The sequence below is a fragment of the Rhinolophus sinicus genome, chromosome 5 (assembly GCF_057876585.1).
Source record: "Rhinolophus sinicus isolate RSI-liver-muscle chromosome 5, RSI-T2T, whole genome shotgun sequence".
NCBI classification, from domain to species: Eukaryota; Metazoa; Chordata; class Mammalia; order Chiroptera; family Rhinolophidae; genus Rhinolophus; species Rhinolophus sinicus.
Window position 1 is genome coordinate 10002747 of NC_142505.1, and position 22143 is coordinate 10024889.

General features: G+C 43.6%; 1 protein-coding gene across 1 annotated transcript in view; it reads left to right on the plus strand.

Annotated features, from left to right (window-relative positions):
* The first annotated feature begins 18 nt into the window (after positions 1–18).
* LOC109443415 (tubulin beta chain-like) overlaps positions 19–22143 on the plus strand; it is a 64067-nt gene continuing 41942 nt past the window's right edge. The window contains 2 exon segments of the mRNA XM_088798851.1: positions 19–93; positions 5042–5102. Coding sequence (XP_088654977.1) covers positions 19–93; positions 5042–5102 — 136 coding nt within the window.

Consider the following 22143-nt stretch of genomic DNA (forward strand, 5'->3'; position numbering starts at 1 on the left):
ACCCAGCCTGAATCGTCAATGCAGCCGGACGAGGCACCCAAACCAGACAACCGGTGCCCAGTGTTAGTCCTGCCGCAGAGCTCCCTCTGCGCAGTAAGACCTCCCTGGCTCCTCTTTCCCTTCCGTCCTCCGCCACTGCTACTGTAATGAAAACGCTCAGTGAGAGAACCCCACTGCCTTTAAACCTGGAGATGTCCTTGTACTTCTTCCCTGGCATTGGGTTGGCTGATGGGGCTGCATTCAACCCAGGAAAAGGTGGGTGGGACGGAAACGGCCAAAGACCTTGGCTTTTCCCGTGTTTGTTTAGGATGTGGATCAAAAGTGTTTCATGCTGAGTTCTATTTTTGATAGAGGGTATTATTATTATTACTTTTTAATCTACAGTTAATTCCTTTACTGTGACCCCTCCCTCTTTGGGTGGCCAAACACACTGACAGCAGAAAACAAGTCACACGTTCCCATGACTTCACGCTGAGTTACCTCAGTGCCTAGGGCGAAGTAGCTACTCAGTGCTGATTACAAAGGAAATGCAGTCTTCTAATCTATGATGAGCACTGCAGCAGATATGCAGACAATGCTTGGTCCTTATTGAAAGGAAACTGAAATATGCCCACGGTACCAGGTGCTTGAGATGCTGGAGACACGGAGCTGACAGGGGCTCAGTGATCATCCGGTTTACCCTAACCACTCTGAGTCTCTCACAAAAGGACAAGAGCTCTTCCCTTGCAGACTCGACAACTGAAATTCAGATTTCAGACTTCCATAACTAATTAATGGAAGGGTGGTATTGGGGGGTCTGGCCTCATAGCGATCCATTGCCCCACTTTCCTGTGGCAGAGACAGCTGTGGTGACTTCACAGAATGGTTCAGCCCATCGACTTCACACCTTCCACATGTCTAGATAGATGGCCCAACTGGCTGGTTTATTTCTCCATAGAGTCTCTCCTCTCTCAGAGGTACCATGTTTCCCTGAAAGTAAGTCAAGACCTAGCTGGACAATCAGCTCCAAAGGACGCATTAGAGCTGATTGTCCGGCTAGGTCTTATGTTTGGGGAAACACGGTAGGTCATTTCCTTCTGGCAACTCTCCAGGTGTGTCTCCATCTATCTCTCTTGTCTCCCCATGGCACAGGTTCAGAAAACCCAAAAAGACTCCTTTGTAATCCTAAAGGTTGTGTTGGTTCAGGAACCCAGCTTGGTCAGCCCTTCCATGTTGATTAAATTATTGTTTTTGGCAGAAAGCATCCCACCACATTCTTGGCATGGGTCCCCCAGAACCAGTTGGCACACTAAAAGCTAGAGCTTTGAGTGGCACCTCTATGGGGACCTGCAATCTACCCCCATCACCTTTTAATTATAACCTTATGAATTATGCATCATTGAAGATGGATGACACTAGGTGTGAGATGTATGATTTTTCTCCATCGAATTTTCTGTAACATAGAACTGCTAGTGACAGAGTCCCCAGCCTTCCTTACTATTGGATTGAGTCCTTGGTATATTTTTCTAGATGTCTGAAGGCTGTTCTGAATAGCAGGAGTAAGAAGACCATTGGAAGCAGCTTGTGAAAGGGAACTCTCAGTACTTATTCTCTGCCAGACTAGACTAGACACATTTTCTTTAATTCTTACAAGCCTGTCTGAAGTGTCGTCTTAATTAAGCTCATAGAGGTTTAAATAATCCAGAGTCACATTCTTTTCCTTGTATTCTTTTGGGAACAATGCTTTTCTAAGTAATATATTTGTATTTTTTGTCTGCGTGTGGTTACTGTATTTCTAAAAACAATTACGGGAACATGTTGAGTTAGTACCATAGCACATAAAATAGAAACCAAATTGTCTGCATTTCTCCTCTTTCTTTACTCAAGAGGTATACTGTCAGGGTAGCTGGTTTGAAAGTGGAGTTGACCAGAGATCTGTCCACCTAAGAGCTGGACTTAAAATCCTTGGCTGTGGCTTTGTTGATCCTGCAATGGAGTTTCAGGGGCTCTATTTTTCATTAAAGTCAAGATGGTGAGTGAACTTTGAGGCTTGTCAACTGGTCAAAACTAGAATAAGTGTGTGTCCCTTTTATATCCTACATATGAGTGACATTATATGGTTCTTGTCCTTTTCTGACTTATTGAAACTTATATAATGTTATTAACCAATGTTACCCCCAATAAGTTTTTTAAAAAAAGGGTAAGTAGGTGATTCCTGTCAAATCCAGATGAACAACGTGGGCTGTTAACTGCTCCAGAAAAATCAGCCTTAGAGAATAAAGTAGGAAGAATGGAATCTGGGAACTTACAAAACAATTGAGAACTCTGGGGGAGAGGCAGCCCCAGCTAGCAAATGTGAGGTGGCTGGGGTGGTTATGAGAAGAAGGGATTTTGGTTGTTCAAGCTTTTCCTCTATGTTGCCTGGGGACAGTCATTGCCTGCTGCTCCTCTGTTGGGACTGGGAGCTGCAACCCAGCCCCCAGGGAAGGTCATGTGACATCAGGGCAGCAAACAGACAAGGATCCCTGCTGGTGTGAGGAGTGGAAGAAATAAGGGGAGGGCTGACCAGCCGCCCCAGGCAGCCCTGTGTCTGCCTTCCACCTCTAAATCCAGGGGAGGGGGCTCTGTAGCTCTTCCCAAGACTAGTCTCTCTAAGAGTTTCAAGGTGTGGATTGCCTGGCAGAGAGATCAAAGGTGGTTCTGGGGTGCCTGGGGTTCCCTCTGCACTCATCCTTTAGGCTCACCAGGACTGACAGAGTGGAGAACCTAACTCTCAGCCCTCCCCAGGACCCATTACATGCAGGGTATCAGGTACCCTCAAGGAAGTAGCCCACAGTCTCCATAACCACACACCTGAAGAGTGCCATTGCGTAAAAGACCACAGACTGAAGAGCAACCCCCCGAAACAGAACCATTGGAACAGACGGTCAAGGACTTACAATAGCTATGATCAATTACATTAAGATAATGAGCAGTGTTAGCAGCATGAGGCAAGAGCAAGAACTCAAAGAACCGAGTAGAAATATGCAAAAGTACAGAAGAGGCGCGCATATATGGGATAAACAGTGGTAGATACAGCCATAGAATGAACTGATGAAAGAGTAGATGAAAGTAACGAAGTATAAAGAGGTCATAAAAGAGAATATAAAGTATGAAAGATGGCTCTGACACCTGGGAGACCAGAGGGAACCGTGAGGACTGTGGTTGACCAGAGAGGTGGCTGGGCTGTGTGATTGTCCAAGAGGCATTGTTTGGTTTGCACATAATTTAGAAAAATTGAGAGTACAATTTTAAAATGGAATTTTAGTGTCTCTTGGAGGAAAAAGAAAATGAAATGCCCTCCACTAAAACCAACTTTTTTCATGCTACAGTCCATGTGGGTAGGTGATATATTTGACCTGGGAAGGACAGAATGTTTGACTGTACATAACCACCCCCCACATCCAGGCCAGATAATGTCTGTCTAAAATTATTGAACTATATAAATCTATGTTTAGTGACATCCCTAAAATCACAGTGAGCCATGTACAACTTCTGGGTTTGGAGAAGGTATACTGCAATCCAACAACTGCAGTGACCCAGCAGTGAATGACAGTGGGATGGCGAAAGCCCTGTGGTTTCCAGTGGGTGACAGCTCTGGTCAGCCCTACTTAGGCGCTTCTTTAGTAGAAGGTGTGGTTTTCATGCCAATGTGGGTAGCTAGGCCTGCTGGCAAGCCTGGACAATTGCTCATTTGATTGTTTAAAATCCTAAATTACCTGATAGATGGCTGGGGTCTAATGTCAGTGTACTTCAGGCCTTTTATCCTTAACTATAGCAATCACAGTGCCCAAGGGCAGCCCCCAGGCATCTTTTCCTGGTTTAGAAGAAGGAGAGAGTCGAGCTTGAGAAAGTGCTAAAAGGTTACTGCAGGTTAAAGGCTGTGTCAGCTTTTAATCAGTGAGTGAGTGGTAAGTCCATCTACCCCAGGGCAGAGATGAGAACACATGTGAGCAGAGGCCCTGTTCACCAATAACTCTTCCCCCAGGGCCAGAAACAAGGGGCTTAAAAAGGGGCTGGAGGGAAAAACCTCCTCACATTTCCAGGTGATGCTGCAGGCTTTAAACAAAGCAGTGTTAACTTTGGGTTTCATGGGAATAGGCTTTGGGGGTCCATGAACCACCCCAAATCAAATGTAAGATTCTGTGTGCATTTTTCTGGTGAACCTGTGTTTTCCCAGATTCCCAGAGGGGTTTGTGAAACCAGAAATGGTTAAAATCATAATTCTGCTTGGAGGTCATGGAAAGAATCATGGTCCTCAGACTAGGGGAGAGAATGGAAGCTTTTTCTTCATCGACTTTTCTCTTGCTCTGTGAAAGTGCGGTGCCTCTGCCCACTGCTTTTGGTTGCCAACATATGTGGGTGGCTGTGGTCGGGTAACCCAACAAGCTTAGATGGTTTGGTTTAACGCTAACGAGTGGTGAGTTGAGTTTTTAAGTGGAGGAATGTCACTGGCTCTAACACTGGTTGCTGGCGAAAATATTTGACTGCTCCCCCTGCCCCAGGCATGGATGTGAGTCAGTTTTAGCCTCACAACAAACCTAGGGATGTGACTATTATCCTCACCTGAGGTGACGAAAAGATGGCAGGATTCAGTCTGCTCTGCTATCATTCAAGTCCAGTGGAGTGTCTCCTCTCCAGAGAGGGTCTAGAATGCAAAGAAAATAGGTTCCCCCGCTACATAAACTCCCCTTCCTCCTCTCCAATGAGTTTAAAGAAAAAAAAAAAAAGGAGCTTTTGAGTTCTTCCTAGTTGCCACTAGATGGTGATGTGCCAAAGGCTATTTTATGCCAGACGCTCACAGCCAAGGAAAGCACGTAAATGTTACCCTGGAGTGTAAAAATGGGCCTAATTGAAAGAGTGAGCTGGGAACCTCTCTTGATGTCCAGCCCCCACCCTCGCCACCTTGCCCCACAACAATTCAAAGTGAATGTTTCACATTTTGTCTAAATAACGTCTCACTTAGGTAATGCATCCTCTCTCCCTTTGTCCCCTGGCATAATTCTGTGTTTTTCATTTGCAGAGGACCTGCTATGGGTGTGACCCCTGCGTCCTCAGCAAGCTGTCAAAGTTTTGCAGTGACGGTAAGTCATTTTATGTTGATATCTTTACAAAGTGCTTCTGTGCACAGATTCTAATGCCTTGAAGTCGAGATACACAGGAATGCCGAGCCCGCAAGTGTGCGTTGAAACATTTTATTGCTGAAGCCAGTAATGAGATAAGAACGTGATGACTCTACCTTTTCCTCTATCACATTACTTTGTTCTCTTAAATGAAATCCGACTTGCGTATTCCCTGCTGTTATCAGTTGCTTTCAGACACCTTCCCAAATGTAGGCAAACAATCAGAATGTATTTTATATTATTAGGAGCTGACCCTTTCCAAGCTATATGTGAGTACTACCATGAGATCAAAGCAACCTCATTCAATTACGAGTTTTGCTTTAAGTAGTTGTACAATTTTAATGGCTGTTGCTATTTCCACGGGGCCTTAAATGTATTTTTATTGTACCCTTTCCAGCAGTTAGACACTGAGATGAGTCTCTAGTCTAAAGAGCCTCATTTAAAAATCATATATAATTCACGTACTAAATGGCTAACCTGGAACTGTGCCTCTTCTCCCTTATATAGGAATTTAAAACAATAGGATTATTAAGGGGTCAGATCTTCTTCTGTCTTCTATGTGCCTGATGAAAATGTCCTCTAACCTTGAGCTGTTTATTTCTAGAAGAGAACTAAAGGCCAAGTATGAATCATTGCATGTGAGGTGTGTTCAGGGTGCTTTGCAATTCCTTTATAGATCCAGAGCAAGTGTTTTTAGTTAAAGGAAGACAGTCTTAGTAATTCTACCATTTCTGTTTTGAGGCTCCCATGAACAGCAGTGGGTTATCAGATTACTGTTTCCAACAAACTTGCCTTTGAAACATATAGACAAGCACTGTTATGACAGGCTTGCCTCTACCAGAAAACAGACACCATCCCATTTTGCAAGTGCCACAATGACTATCAAAGTGCTTTCTTTAACTGAGTGTACTTTTATTTACTAATCTGCAAAGTAAACTGTGCCTTTGGACTTCCTATAAACAATCCTTAACATCGTCTTTGTATGCTCATCAAACAGACTCCTAATAGCATCTACTTTCAGACTTCTGTCTTCCAGCATGTTTTCTCTTTGTGTTGTTTCCTTGCAGTTGCTGAATTGAACATGGCCGCATGATTTTTCCCCTTGCCCCTAAAATCCACTCCCATTCTACCCCAGCCTTTCTAATGCACTTAATATGTATGAATCCTTCAATATACAGTGGGATATATTCCAATTTACATAAGCAGTTGCATATATGATCTCAATCTTTCTACTCAAGTTTAAGATGTATTCACAGCTTTGTGGATATATCTCACTCATGGCATTTAGTTGCAGTGTGGTGTTCTAGAGTATTCATCTACCACACTTTCCTTATCTGATCCTGCAGTGATGGTCACTGTATCAGTTAAGGTTGTATTAGCTAATGGATCAAGCATGATAAATTTATTATTAGGAATATCAAAGCAGTTATTTCTGATAGCAGGCATCTCACTTCTAAAGCAGGGCTTTGAGGACCCAGGCACCTCTCTTGTGGCTCTGTGATCTTCAGAACAAGGTTTCCAGTAGCGATAAGGAAGGGAAGAGAGGACTGAGGATTGCAGCTGGGAGGATTTTCTGGGCCATACCTAGAGGGATGCAGAACACCTCTAGTCAGATTCCATTGATCAGAGTTTGGTCACAGGCCACACCTAACGCCAGGGATTCTGAAAAGCTATTGTCAATGAGACTGCTTCTTAAACTTCAATTTTTAAATTGGCATATAGATATACAATTGATTCCCCCTCGCCAATGTTGACCTGACAGATTCACCTTTTAGTTCTAGTAATTGACATAGATTTTAAAAAATTTCTTCATAAACCATCATGTCATCTCTGACTAGAGAAAATTCGACTTCTTCCTTTCTGATCATTATGGCTTTTCTTTTTCTTGCCTTCTTGCGGTGGCTATAATTTCTAGTGCAATGTTGAAGAGAAATGGTGACAGTGGATAGCCTTGCTTTGTCACTGACTGTGGGAGGAAAGCTTTCATCATTTCATCATTGAGTAGGATGTTAGCTGTAGGTATTTTGTTGATGCCTTTTATCAGATTGAGAAATTCCCTTCCATTCTTAGTTTGCTGAGTTTTCTTTTTTATAATGAATTGGTGTAGAAGTTAGGTAAATGCTTTTTCTGCATCTATTGAAATAATCCTGTGATTATTTCCTTTATTAACATGGGGAATTGTATTGATTAGTTTTCAAATCTTAAACCAACTTCTCATTCTGGGCATAAACCTCACATGTTCACAATGTATTAATTTGTTAATATTTTTGCATGTATGTTCATGAGATATAATTGGTCTGCAGTATTCTTTTCTCATGTTGCCTTTGTTTAGTGGTGGTATTAGGGAAAAGCTGGCTTTATACAATAAGTTGGGAAGTGTTTTCTGCTCCTCCTTTTTCTGAAAAAGTTGGTGTTTTTTTCTTGAATGAATGATAGAATATGCTAATGAAACCATCTGGGCCTGGAGTCTTGTTTATGAGAAGGACTTTGATAATATTTAATTTCTTTAATAGATATATAGGCAATCAAATTTCTTATTTCCTTTTCTATCAACTTTGTATTTTTCATGGAATTTGTCCATTTTGTCTAAATTGTTTATTGTCATCAAGTTATTTATGTTTGCTTATCCTTTTAATTATCTTTCATTCCTACTGGTAATCTGTGTTCTTTTTATTTTCTTGATTAGTATCGGTAGGAGTTTATTAATTTTGTTAATCTTTTATTAGAACTAACTTCTCATCTTAATTCTTTCTATTTTTGCATTTTCTCAAATTGTGTTTATTATTGTCTACTAATTTTCTCTATTTCATCAATTCTCTTATTTATAGTCTACTTGTTTTTGTTTTACTTTGATGTTTTTTCTAGCAATTCAGCATGGAACTTTAGATTATCGATTTAAGAGCTTTCTTCTTTTCTAAAACATTTGTAGCTACAATTTTCTAAGCCTCAAAGCCTTCTGAACCTCTAAGCCCTGTTTTACCTGCATGCTACACATCTTAATATGCTTTGTTTTAATTATAAATCAGTTCAAAATATTTTCTGATTTTCTCTGATTTCTTCTTTGATTTGTTAGGAATGTGTTAATTTCCAGATTGTTTTTCTAGATATCTATTTTTCTTTTTTTCTTTTTGACCTCCTTCACCCATTTCACCCACCCCCTACACCCCCACCCCCTGCCTCTGACAATTACTAATCTGTTTTCTGTAGCTATGAGCTTGTTTCTTTTTTGCTTATTATTTTTCTTTTTAGATTCCATATATAAATAGTATCATCCAGTATTTGTTTTTCTCTGTACGACTTATTTCACTTAGCATAATACCCTCACAGTCCATCCATGTCGTTACGAATGGCAAGATTTCATTCTTTTTTATGGCTGAATAATATTCCATTGTGTGTGTATCTGTATGTGTGTGTGTGCGTGTATGCCACATTTTATTTATTTATTGATGGACACTTAGATTCGTTCCATGACTTGACTACTTGACTATAGGTGCATGGCACGAATAAACACGGAGGTATATCTCTTTTTGAATAAGTGTTTTCATTTTTTAAATTTTATAAATACCCCTAAGTCGAATTGCTGGATCATATGGTAGTTCTACTTTTAATTTTTTTTGAGGAAACTCCATACTGTTTTCCATAGTGGCTGCACCAATTCACATTCCTACCAACAGTGCACAAGGGTTCCCTTTTCTCTGTATCCTCACCAACACTTGTGATTTCTTATATTTTCGATAATAGTCATTCTAGTAGGTCTGAGGTTCTTTCAGCCCTTTGTGTAAAAGATGCTATTACACTGACTTTTTGCCTCCATTGTTTCTGATGAAAGGCCAACAATAATTCCTAATTTTGCTCCCCTATGTGTAAAGTTTCCCTTTTGTCAGGCTTCTTTCAAGATTTTGTTTTTATCTTTGGTTTTTAGCGGGTGACTATGAAGTGCCTAGGGTGTGTGTTTTTTCATTTTTTCCTGCTTAGGACCCACTAAGCTTTTCCAATATCTAAATTCACGTTTCCCACCAAATTTGGAAATTTGGACTATTATTTCTTTAAATATTTTATGCTCTGTCTCTGTCTTCCCTCTTTTTGGGAACTCCAATTGTGCCTATATTAGATCTTTTGATATTTGACCACAGGTCATCTTTTTTTACCTGTCATCTCAAAGATGCAATTAAACCTGCCTAATGAAATTCTGAACTCTTTGATGGCCAAATCCTCCTAAAACACTACTCTTACCAGGTAGTTCTTTTAAGAATCTAAAGTTTGCATTTTGTTATATATAAATTATACCTCAAGAAAATAAAATACTACACTGTTTCCCTGTTGCCTACTAAATGCAGACCAAGTACCTTGGCACGCAAAGATTTCTACAAGTTATGTATAATGCTTATATGTGCAAAAAAAAAATGCTGTATGGATATACAAGAGACTGATAACATTGGTTTCCTCTGGGGATGGGAACCAAGGAGTTGTGAAACAGGCATGGGAGGGACACTTTTCAACGTTTACACTAGAAATTAGAATGTATTTATTCCAACAATGGCAATCCGCTAAAGCATACAATCCTGTCCCCATTTCTGATTGGTTGTCTCTCCCATTCCTGAACAGCACATTTGTCCTTCAGTCTGGTCATCGCAGCTCCCCCTGCCCACCCCATGCTCCTTTCCCTTAATATGCACCCAAGACCTTAACCTGCCTTCAAGACCCAACTTGCAGCTCTGTTTATGAAGCATTCTGTATTGGGATTCTGTCGTTTGCAAGGTTCAGCCTTTGCCCAAAAAGGGTACAGGGGGAGCTGATGGAGGGACTTGGATGTCCCTTGGTACTCCCCAACTTTTGTACCTACCTCTCTTTACACGCTGTTTTTGTTCTCCCAGTTTCCCTGTACAGAGAGGAAGCTGGAACCCAAGTTGCAGGCAGCTCCAGACTTTAATTTTTTATAGCCATATGGTCAGAAAGGAAAAAGAACTTCTCCTTGACAACTCAGTAAGAAGAATCCTAGGGAGGGACTGGTTGGCCTGAATTTGGTTGGGGCAAGGCCCCGTGACAAACCACTGAATAGCTCAGCCTGTGGCAGGCTGACCAGAGCTATATGGCTGCAGGGATGGGGGAGCAATCCTCCAAAAATTGAGGACAGGGGTGACTACTTTTGACAAAACATCAATACACACTCTTTGTTCCTTCCTTAGCAACTGCCACTCCGACTGGCCTAGCTATGCTTACCATAGTACCTTTTGCATCATGTGTTGTTGAGCTGTTATACAGAGTGTACCTGGGGCCTTTAATGTCAGACATGGGATAATCTTCTCTCTAAATTTTAATCTTTGAGAAAACAAGGTTATAAGTGTTGAAAACACCAACAAATCCTGGCACAGATACAAACAGAGGTGTTTGCTAATAATGAAAGCTAAAGTTGGACGCAAGGTGCTTTGATGTGCCCTAGTAGGGCTGCATAAGGAGCTCTCTCTGGGCAAAAGAACATGTGGACGGGAAGAGTGTGCTTGGGCTGAAGTTCAGGGTAACCATGACGGGCAGATTCCGACTCTAGCACTGGATGAGGCTGCTTCTCCCTGAGTTAGCACCACTTTTTGTCAGGGACAGTTCAGTCTATATTGAGACCACCTCATAACTTTTGTGTATGTAATGCATATATGGCACAGACCCAGTAATGCTATTTGAATGACATTCTTATCCTTGTAGAAAAAAAGTGCAGCAATTCCCCGAATAATGTCGTGTCATTCAAAGTTGTTTTGTTATAACATTGATGAGAAAAAGTCAATTCCCAGTGGGTCCACTCTCTGTGTGGCGTTTGCACGTAGTCTCCATGTCCGTGTGGGTTTTCTCTGGATAGTCCAGTTTCCTCCCACTCCCAAAGATGAACACACGAGGTGAATGGCGTGTCTACGTCGTCCCAGTCTGAGTGAGTGTCCGAGTGTATGTGAGCGGCGTCCTGTACAGGGCGGGTTCCTGCCTGGCTCCTGAGCTTGGGGAGAGGGTCCTCCCACCGTGGTCCTGACCTGGAATAAGTGGGTTGGAAAATAATAATCTTACTTGCTTCCATTAATCTTTCTTAAATGTATGTACGCATATAGCTTACTTTTATTTCCATGTTGAATATTAGAAGTGTTTTGGGTCTTTATTTAGAAGTTTAGTGATGTTTTGGTGACCATGGGAACTTACCTCTTGTTTGTATCAGTTAGCCTAGGGTCAAATCGGTTTCATGATACATCGTTTCACTTAAAGCTGCAGTTTCCAAGGACCTACCCACAACATTAGGGGGACCTGCTGTGTTGTAACAGCTCACCTTTGCTTAGTGGGCTGGAGAAAGAAGTCGGTTAACTGAGTAAGGTGTGTTTTAGACTTAAGGAAAATTCTTTGACACTGACAGAAGGTGTTTAGTGATTACTGCATCACTAGGAATGAAGAATAAAATTAATAGAAGCTTAAGCTTAGAAGAAATGAATGAACCCCAAACTCTTTACTTCATTTATAATTTGCTTTGACACTTTGTCAATGATAACATTTTCAGAGATACTGTTACATATTACAGCCAGAATTCTCCCCCAGGCTTTATGGTGCTACTGCTTTATATGCTGGCAATTTTGATAACCGGCATTTCCCAGGAGGATGAGGAGATGGTTCCCACTATTTGGAAACAATAACTTCAGGTAAACAGTTCTGGTAACTAGAAAAGGCTGAAACATAAAGAAGAGCTTCAGGTTATCAGTGGAATAAATGCATCACGCGCACCTTTGCCAAGACAAATGTCATGGGTGAAGGCAGGCCCTCTGCTGCCGTCAAAGTGCCGAGGGACGCCGACCCAGGCCTTCGCTCAGTCACATCTTTCCTGGCAGGTCCTCGGAGAAGCACCACACACAGGAATAATAGAAGAGGGGACAGCAGGATGCCACTTTAGCTGAGTCTATGACATAAACTCCTCAGGCCCCAATAGAGACTCTGAAAAAGCTGGGCAGGAGCCTGAGCCTCATGCTTAAGGCCCAGCTGGGTCTCTTCCTAAGGCCAAAACCCAGATCTTGGGACCCCGGTCCTTCTGTCCAGCCTCATGGTCATGAACCCAAAGAAATGATGTGTAGGCTGCAGATGTGCCCAAGGAAGAGGCCAAACCAGCGGGATTGATGTGTTGCTTCTGTTAGTGATGTGGGCTTGTTCCAGAAATAACACTGACCGTGCCCAAACTTGGGTAACAGTCATTTTTAACAGACATGCAAGATGGTACTAACCTCTGAGGGCATGAAGTGCCGTGAGAGAGGACGTAGCAGTGGGAGGGTACTGGACGTCTTACACAGCACGTCCCTTCCCTTAGCCTAGCCTGTGAGAGCGTGGAGTTCCCGGGCATCAGCACCTTCTGCTGGCAGGGCCATACCTGCCATGGGGCTGCTCTTACTTCCTGGGGGGTGTCGGAGTGGGGCCTGTGGGAGCTCCCTCACAAGGCTGGATATACAATCCGAAGTTTGGGGGTTAGGGCCGCCTGGGGCAACCTTTGGCGAGTAGATAATAGAAGCGTATTACTAGTGCTTTTCACTTTGTCCTGGAGGTAGACAGTTCTGGGGTGCTCTTTCCTTGGGCTTCTCAGAAGGCTGACTCCCCAGTGGCCCACAGTGCTGACCAACTCAACGATGGCTTTCCCTCCTCCCTGTCTCACACTTCCCTTTCCCTCCCTGCTGCTTCCTGCGAGGCCTTGGTAAGTGAACCGCCTGCAGCTAGTTTTGTCCCAGCTCTGCTTTCAGGGAGCAGCACCAAGGCTGGAGGCCCCCAGAGGCACTTCATGCAAAGGCTGGTTGAGTGCGGGCAACGTGGCTATGCGGTACCATTCTCTAGGTTTTATTAACAGGTGGTAGAGGCTTGCCCGGCCCCTTTCAGTTAGCTCCTTCGGACCATGGGTCTTCTGCGTCTGCCAGAGCAGCTCCTCCAGACATGTGCCCCAAACTTGAGATAGTTGTCACGGCTCAAACGGAAAGAACAACACACAAAACATGTACCCTAAGTAGCCGGAAATAGAGGGGACCCAGCAGGGGGAAAGGGTGCATCAAGCAGGTTCATAGCTGTTTTGGAAGATATTTATGTCTTTTTCTACTAAATAACTTTTCTTCCTCCGTCTTTTGGAGGTTGTTGAAAGTCAGATTTTCCGTCGCAAGTCCTGACTCTGGCTAGCTTAAGCAGAAAAGAAAGTAATTTGCAGGAAATGTGAAAATCCAGATTTGGAGGTTCCACAGCCAAGAACAATAACCCAAACTACATCACAGAACTGGTCCCCTGAAGGACACACAGTGACCTTGTGTACAACCTCTGCAGCACACCCTGAATCATGCAGCCACTTGGACCACTGCCATGCGGCCATGGCTGGCATTTCCCTGGGGTGCTGAGTTGGACCCAGGGGCATTGCTCATCCTAGCAGAGCTGCAGAGCCCCTATAACTGGCCATCATTCTACACAAACAAAACAGACATCAGCCTGGGTGGCAAAACGAAGGGTAACCATTTGATCACATTCGAAGATCCCAGTTAATGTTACCACATGGCTTCTAACTAGGCTTGGTGAACCTCTGGACACCATGTCCCCTCATTTAATGGGAAGTTCCACGTTTCCCTATTCTGTACATTGGGGTTCTTGTAACTTCGTCTTTAGAATAAACTTAGAAACCACTGCTCTGTGGAAATGAGCGTCTTTAAGAGTCAGGGGGCCTTGGAATGGACATGTACAGGAGACGCCCGGAAATGTCTCTCCAGGTGTGTGGTCTGACCATGAAGGTCCGTCTGGAGACACCTCCAGATACGTTATTATTGAAAGTAATGTGACGGTCCATGGCCTCTGCTGACCACATGGCTAAGCTTCATGCTAACCAAACCATTTCCCACTCTGTAAAGTGCCTGTGGGAATTTTAAAGAGACAGGTTGCAGACACCACACCAGGGGACTGAAAGAAATGGACTCGCTGTAGCCGCATGATGCTAGGCTTACTCTGGGGACACGAAAGCTTTCTGTTTGTCTCCAAGCACAAGACAGAAACGAATTCTTCTCAGATCTTTCACAATGATTCTAATTGCAAGTAGAATAAAGCCGGTGTGTACAACCACAGATTGGATTCTGTGGGAACAGATGGAGTTGGGAATGCAAATGGTTTTGGGAATTCCCCTTCCTTGAGGCACCGGAGCCGGGCTCAGCTCTGCTAACAATGACCTTCTCTAATAGCTGCCTCCCACTCCATCCCCTGGGCCTTGAAGCAGCTCTGCCTGTGTCCAGTGTCATCAAGCTTCACATGAACTGATCTCATTGGCCTTATGCCTTTCCCCACATGTGTTCAGATCCTCCCAAGGGGCCAGGAGAGGAGCTGTCTCCATATCACCCTGCCCTGGTCGGCATTCTCTGCACTCATCCCTTAACTGCTCACACCTCTTCCTCTTCCTACAGGTGGGAAGCAAAAGCCCCTCCATATCAGTGGATGGAAAGGGAGTCTGAAGGTGGCACAGAGGCTCTGCTCTGGCCATCAGCCCAGCTCAGCCCATCCAAATAGCCAGTGACAAAGTCCACTGGCCACTCACTTTGTCCTTTTCTTAACACTTTGTGTCTTTTTTAAGGGCACTCATCAAGAGTTGCTCTTCCCCTGATACCACCAGCTCACAGTCAGTACTTCCCTGCTTTCTAGCTTCCAGATAAGGGAGTATAAAATCAAACTCAGTCCATGCTTTGTCACAAGATGAAAATGAAGAATTATCAGAGTGAAAGTGATGCAAATAGTTTCTTGAGAGAAAGCCCTGTGCCCGTTTAGTGGAGTCCTTTTAAGTCTTAGGATCCAAAGTGAATTTGTTTAGGATTGTAATGTTTTCTAATGGGGATAGTGAGCAGAGGTGAATCTACCTACAATCCATGGTTTGGGGAAGTCACTGGCACTGTTCTGGAAGTACCCTCCTGTGGGCTATTTCCCAAGATGGAAGGGTACCTGTGGGCAAAGACTTAGGTACTGGAAGAAAGACCATGCAAAATCTCTCCATAGGGCGCTGGATTCCAGGCTTTCCCAGTCCAGCTTCTCTCCTGGGTTCTAGGGTTTCCAGTTTGTACCCACTAGCTTCATAAGCCATGGAGAACAAATGCCAGGCATTGCAGGAGATGAAGTGTTGGATTAACTCTGCAATGCTCCAGTTGATAATCATTTCTGGCTTGTCCTTGGCGTGAGTGTGGAGCTAAGTGATTAATGGCTATTTTGAAAATCAGCAGGTGCCATAATACTCAGTTCCCAAATGACAGGGGGCAGATGCGAAGGCTCTAGGCAATTAAAAAAACAAAACAAAAAAACCCAGCAAATGTTCCCCCTTCTGTGTAAAAAATGAGTGGGAGAAAAGAGAAGTGACTTGCAAAGATTTGCTGCTCTTAAAAATTAGTCTTTACCTTAAATCACCCAGTGCAAGTTCCTGTGCTGCCCAGCCTGTGGGGCTTCGGCTTGAAGCTGCCAGGAAGGAAGTGGGGGGCGAAGGGGGATGGAGAGTTGAGGGGAGAGAAGGAGGTGGGGAGGGAAAGAGAGGGAGAGGAAAACCACACAAGAGCAAGAGAGAAGCTGCAGTCTTTTTATAACCTAGTCCTGGAGGTGAATGCCATCACTCCTGCTATATGCTATTGATCACACACAGACCAATCCAGGTACAATGTAGAAGGGGACGACACAATGATGTGACTACCACGGGGTGGAAATATTGGGGGGCATCTTGGAAACTGCCTATCACAGTGACTATTGGCAGAGATGCTTAGACTATAGTTCAGATGGTTCTTCTGACCTGGCTACCTTCACCTTTAGCGCCTCTGTAAGGGAGGGAATTTGAATCTCAGGGAAAATGCAATATTCTGTCACCTCAGTATGCTCCCTATATATCAGCTGTACTTTGCATTGTGGGCCTCACCTCCGTGCCTTTGCTGGCTGCCCCCAAGTTTGGCAGGCTTATACACACCTGCCGACAGGTCTGAATCACGTTCTTTGGGCAGTGTCTTAGACATGTCTCCTTTCTGAAAACCTTTTCTGACCTCCAGCTCGGGATTACCACTCTTCCTTCTGCATTTTAGGGCACTTCCTTGGTCTCAGTCCCTATTTGCTGTAACCTTCTCTGTGTCAATTCAGAGATCACAAACTGGCAGTATGTTTGCTGGATCTGTCCTAAAGATGTAATTTGACCTACACTTTTGTTAATTTGACTAAGTTGCCAATGTTTAAAAATGGAGGGATTTCATGTAATTTTGGGTTCTGGGTTGCACTAAAAAAATCGTATCTGATATCACCAGACTCACACATCCATGGAATAAAATTGGCCGGTGCTGAGCAAAAGCTGCCCCCTTCAGATGGGACCTGCTCTCTGCCGCCTGGGTCTGCCCCCTTCAGTCTCCCTCGTTATCTATAAGACCTGTTTGGGACTCCTGGTTTCTTTTGTAGTACCTCACCTCTCATGGGCTGGTGGTCCTGGATGCTCTTCTTGTCCATTTAATGATTGCTCTGCACCCTGGGCTGGACTGGAGGCATTAGAAGAAAGTTAAAGCCATGTCATTTACATATTAAAAATGAGGAAGGGCCTTACTAAATAACTGGGCTGCTCATTTCACCCAGAATCCAAGGGCTGAGTAAGCAGTCTTCTGTGTGGTCAACAAGTCTTAATTTATAATTGGTTTATAGCTAATAATCCCAAGCAGTAATTTTCCTTGTTAGTCTGTCTTGATATACAGCAGTCGCCCTTATCCATGGACAATACGTTCCAAGAGCCCAGTGGATGCCTGAAACCGTGGATAGTACCGAACCCTATATATATATGAAGTGTGATCAAACAATACAATACAGTGAATGTTTAAATAAAAAAAATTATTACAGTAAGACACATTGTCATTAATCCCCCTCAAAATCCTCCCCTTTACTTCAAACACACTTATCCCATCGTTCTTGCCACTTTCTGAAGCAGTTCTGGGAAGTCCTCTTTTGTGAGTGTCTTTAGTTGTGTTGTTGTGGCTGCCTTGATGTCCTGAATCTGTTTGAAACATTTACCTTTCATGATCGTTTTGACTTTGGGGAAGAGCCAGAAGTCGCATGGTGCCAGATCCAGTGAATAAGGTGGATGAGGACACTCGATAATGTTTTTATTTGACAGAAATTGCCGTACCAGAAACGATGTGTGACATGGAGCCTTTCCATTGTGATCACAAAATACGGGGAATGCTGCTGCCGAGTGCCATCCAATGGAAAGGCAGGGATCTTCAATTGAGGAAGCAGTGCGTGGAACCTTAGTAACAGTGTGTGACAAGTTTCAACTTGTCTGGGGCAGTCAGTCGGGTGTGAGCTATGGATAAGAGAAGGTGTGTTTTAAAGTGTGCCGTAAATCATCCTCCATCATGATAATTCTCCATGTCACACATTGCTTCTGGTGTACGACAATTTCTGTCAAAAACATTACGGTGTGTCCTTACCTACCTTATTCACCGGATCTGGCACCATGAGATTTCTGGCTCTTCCCCAAAGTCAAAATAATTCAGGACATTGAGGCAGCCACGACAGTGCAACTTAAACACTCATGAAAGAGGACTTCCAGAACTGCTTCAGAAAGTGGCAAGAATGGTGGGAAAAGTGTGTTCGAAGTGAGAGGATTATTTTGAGGGGGATTAATGGCAATGTGTCTTTTCCTGTAATAACAATTTTTAAAATTTAAACATTCACCATATTTTTTGATCATACCTCATACTATTCCCCCCCCCCATATATGCATGTCTATGATGATGTCTAATTTATAAATTTGGCGCAGTAAGAGATTAACAACAGTAATAAAATAGAACAATATACTGTAATGAAAGTTATGTGGATGACTTTGGGGCTATATATCAAGTAAAACAAGGATTATTTGAGCATAAGCATTGCAATACCAAGACAGTCGCTCTGATAACTGAGACGGCTACTAAGTGATGACCAGGAGGGGAGCATGTACAGCGTGTATATGCTGGACAAAGGGATGATTCACGTCCAGGGTAGGATAGCACGTGATGGCATGAAATTTCATCATGCTGCTTAGATAGAATGGTGCACAATTTAAAACTTATGAATTGTTTATTTCTGGAACTTTCCATTTTATATTTGTGGACCATGACCGACCAAGAGTAACTGAAACCATAGAAAGCGAAACCGTGGCTAAGGGGGGACTACTGTATACATTTTGTAGTTTGTTTGCAGTGGGGGCTGAAGAGATCCTTATTAGATGGAAATGCTTGTTCTTGCTATGAGAAGTTCAATTTCCTCTCCAATATGGATCTGATTAAGGAAAGCAAGTGCAAAGGCCCTGGGACAAGTGTGTGTGTGTGTGGGGGGGTGGACGGGGGAAGTGAGGAAACTACTAGGAGATGAACTAGAGAGCTCATAGGAGGCTGGGGTGTGACTGCAGGTAATGGGAAGTAGTCAGACTCTGGGTTTGCTAAGGGATTGGCATTTGCATTGGCTCAATCTAAAGAAAGTCCCCAGTCCATTCTGCAGGATGGGATTGCACAGGGCTCCTGAAGCTCACCTTTGAGAGCACTCCCAGGAGAAGCTGAAAATACACCTTTGATTTCCGGTGCTTTCCTGTCACCCTCTTGTGGAGCCTGGGATCTGAGGCCTCAGGAAGCTCAGCAACTTGGCCCAGGTCGCAGGCAGCAGCCCCTAGATCCAGGCCTGAGTGTCCAAAACGCAGAACTCATGCACTCTCTTGGGATGTCCTTTGTTTGTCCCAGAGGCTGCGCAGCATGGTCATACTCAGAGCCTCTGGGAGCAGAAGGGGCTCTTCCCTGTCCCTCGCTGGCTTTTCAGAGCAAGCTGGCAATTGTACAGTAACCCATTTTCTTGCGTCACAACCCTAAATTTCCTTCTGTCCCATTCTTTCTGTGCCTTCTGGTTTCTGCTGTGACATCCCTCTGACTAGAATGGCTCCAGTACAGAGCTGGTTTGACTTCGGAGGCTGTTTTGCAAAATTAAGAGTCTGCTTTGTCAGGGTTTCAAGGAACACCCCTGAGCCGGTTGTTTCATGCAATCCTGGGATACAACAAATGCTCCAAATAGGGTCACGCATGCCTGGCATTGCACAGCCACCCAGCAAGTGGCCATTTAATCTCAATTGCTCCCCACAGCGTGGGCCAATTAAAGAGGAAGCCAGCAGGGCAAGGATCATTGGCAAATCTTTTGAAGGAAGGAGACCCCAGGGCTGCCTTGCCAAGGGCTCTCCCCCTCCATTCACACACTGTGTGAGAATGCAAATCGTGGGGCAAGTTAGATCGAGGGCTGCCCCAGAAATGGGAACCGAGATGTACTACAGATGGCAGAGACACAGAATAGTATCCCCAGGGCTCGAAACTTCCAAAATGAGATTTACAGTTCTGGCCCGCCCTCTTTCGGGAGGAAACACCTGCTCCAGCAGCTTTGGGAACGGCCTCTGATTATGAACTTCTGTGCAGAGATCAGATTTTTGCAGCTAACTCGTGCCTGGTGTGAAATAAAAGCTATTTTGAGGCGGGAGAAATTCTCAACCTTTTCCTCTTTGCATTTTGTGTCCTGATTAATTTCTCTTTCATCCTTTATTTCCAAGTCTCCTTTCTTCCACAATTCTTCCTTCTTCAGCTTCCGTTCTATTCTACTCTCCTCTCTCAGTGTTGACCGCCTGTGCTTTGGAGACCAAACCAGGGCTTGCCAGTGGTTCCCAGCCCTATGTGCCCATCAGAATCACCAGAGGCCCCAAAATAGTTATGCCTGGACCACTTTCCAGACCATTTAAGTCAGAATCTCTAGCGACAGGGCCCTGGCATAGAAATAGAAATTTCCCAGCTTATTCTAATGAGCAGCCAAGGTTCAGAACCGCTGGCTACAGAAATGATGCTAAGAAGTAAGATAGATTTGACTGTCCTGATCCACTGGGGTTGGCTCACTGCCCACACATGAGTTTCTAGAAGCAGCATTTAGTCCCAAAGGTGAGCTGTAAGGAATCAGATTATTTTTCCTATCTGTTCTCCTATTATACGAATGATACATGTTCATTGAAGAAGATTCTGAAAATGGAAACAAAAACATCTATAATCTAGCCATTCAGAACCACCATTAATATTTTAATGTATATTTTAGTGTCTATTTCTCTTGCTCTTATTTTTACGTACGTGCACAGAGACTTTCTTGAATAAAAATGGGATCACAGTAAAGAGCACCATAACTCTTTTTTTTCTAAATATTACAGACCTATTTCCATGTGAGCAAATACGTGAGAGAACACAGTTTTAATTGATGGCACAGTATTGTTTAATTAGACTCCTATCAATGAATTTTGGGCTACTTCTTTGTTCTTGATGGTAAACAGCACGATGTCCGCTATTGTAGTTAAATCTTTGCCCACGTCCATACTATAGGACTGATCTTTATGGTCATTCACTGGGTCATCTAGTGTAGTCCCGTGCCTTTAATTACACCCCAAATACTAACCCTCCAACATTTATGTGCATTTCAAGTCACTTTTGTTCACAGAGAGCTCTTCTGATGCCCTTCTTGTTGCCCAAACCTCGTTTCCTACCTACTTACCTCTTATATGTTTGTTTTTTCTTCAAGCCCAAAAACCTAGACATCACCCTCAAGTCTCCTTTTACCCCAGCATAGAGCCTCTCCCCACCCATCCATATGTAAGACATGTTGGTTCGTGCTCCGGATTGTCTTGAATCTACCTGTATCTTTCCATCACCTCCTAATCAAGCCATCTTCATCTCTCATTTGGACTAAACTTTGCTTGCTTGACCTTCTCCTACCTCTTCTCCATGTTGCAGCCAGAACAACCTCCCTCAGACATAAACCAGATCATGGCATTTCCTACTTTGAAGAGTTGCATGGCTCCCTATCTTCAACAGTGAAATTTAGGACTTCTTACCATGATCTACAGGCCTGCAGATCTGGTTCCTGCTTACCTTGCTAGTATCTTCCTTCTAATTCTACCCCCTGATGACGAGGCTCCAGGCACACTTATATTCTTTCTGTTCTTAGACATGCCTTTCCTACCTTGGGACTTTCATACCCACAGTGCAGCATCTGCCCGATGTAAGGGAGTAATGGAGGTGGGAGTAATGGAGCAATCAGTAAAGGAAATTTGTGAGTGGGACAGAGTCTTGTCAACTTGCTTTGTGGAGAGAATTCCGACACCTCCTTGGGGGATACAGGTCTTGGTGATTTTCTATAGTATATTTATTTTTCTGTACAACAAATATAGAAGTTGCTGTACAAAGAATAGGAAAACTGCCTCAAATATGTATCAAGGAGGTTTTAATGGGGATCAGGAGGTGAGCTAGAAAGAATGGGTTAATAGCTGGTTCCATGGTCTTTCCTCTAGCATTAGGGATATCTGAGGATTTGACTCCAGGTCTTTCCATTATGCAACGTAAATTCAAGGAATTGTTGGGATTGCGTGCTACTGATTAAATAGAATCTGGTGGAGAATTATGTACAGGTGCTTAGCTGTCTATGCATGTTGTCAAAATTGGTTGTTGAGTAATAAGTAATTGGCATTGGTGAGCTGTAGCTGCCTTGAAGAAGGAGGGAGTATTTACATCCCTGATGGGCATAAAGCTTGTCAGGGGGCTCGGAGCTAATGCCATCTGCACTCAATCTTGTCTCTTGGGTGCCCAGATGTCCCATATTCAGAATGACCATGCCTGGGAGTCACAGGACTTGTGCTGTGCCATTGCCATGCATGCCAGGATATTGCATACCCTCTATTCTTTAGTAAAGCTAAGTAAACTTGGTATTGGGCTGGGCCTATTGTGTCCTGTGAATTTGATTGTCTATCTGAACCCAAGTCCACTGTGGTTAGTAGAGCAGAGTGAACATTGCAGTTACCTTAACCGTGATATAATATATTTTCAGTTGTTTTATTCTTACTCATAATGTTTAATTCACAGCCATGAAAACACTTGATGGAAGGTAGGAAACACGAGGAATATTGATGTTGAAATAAATTTTTAAGAAGATAAGTAAT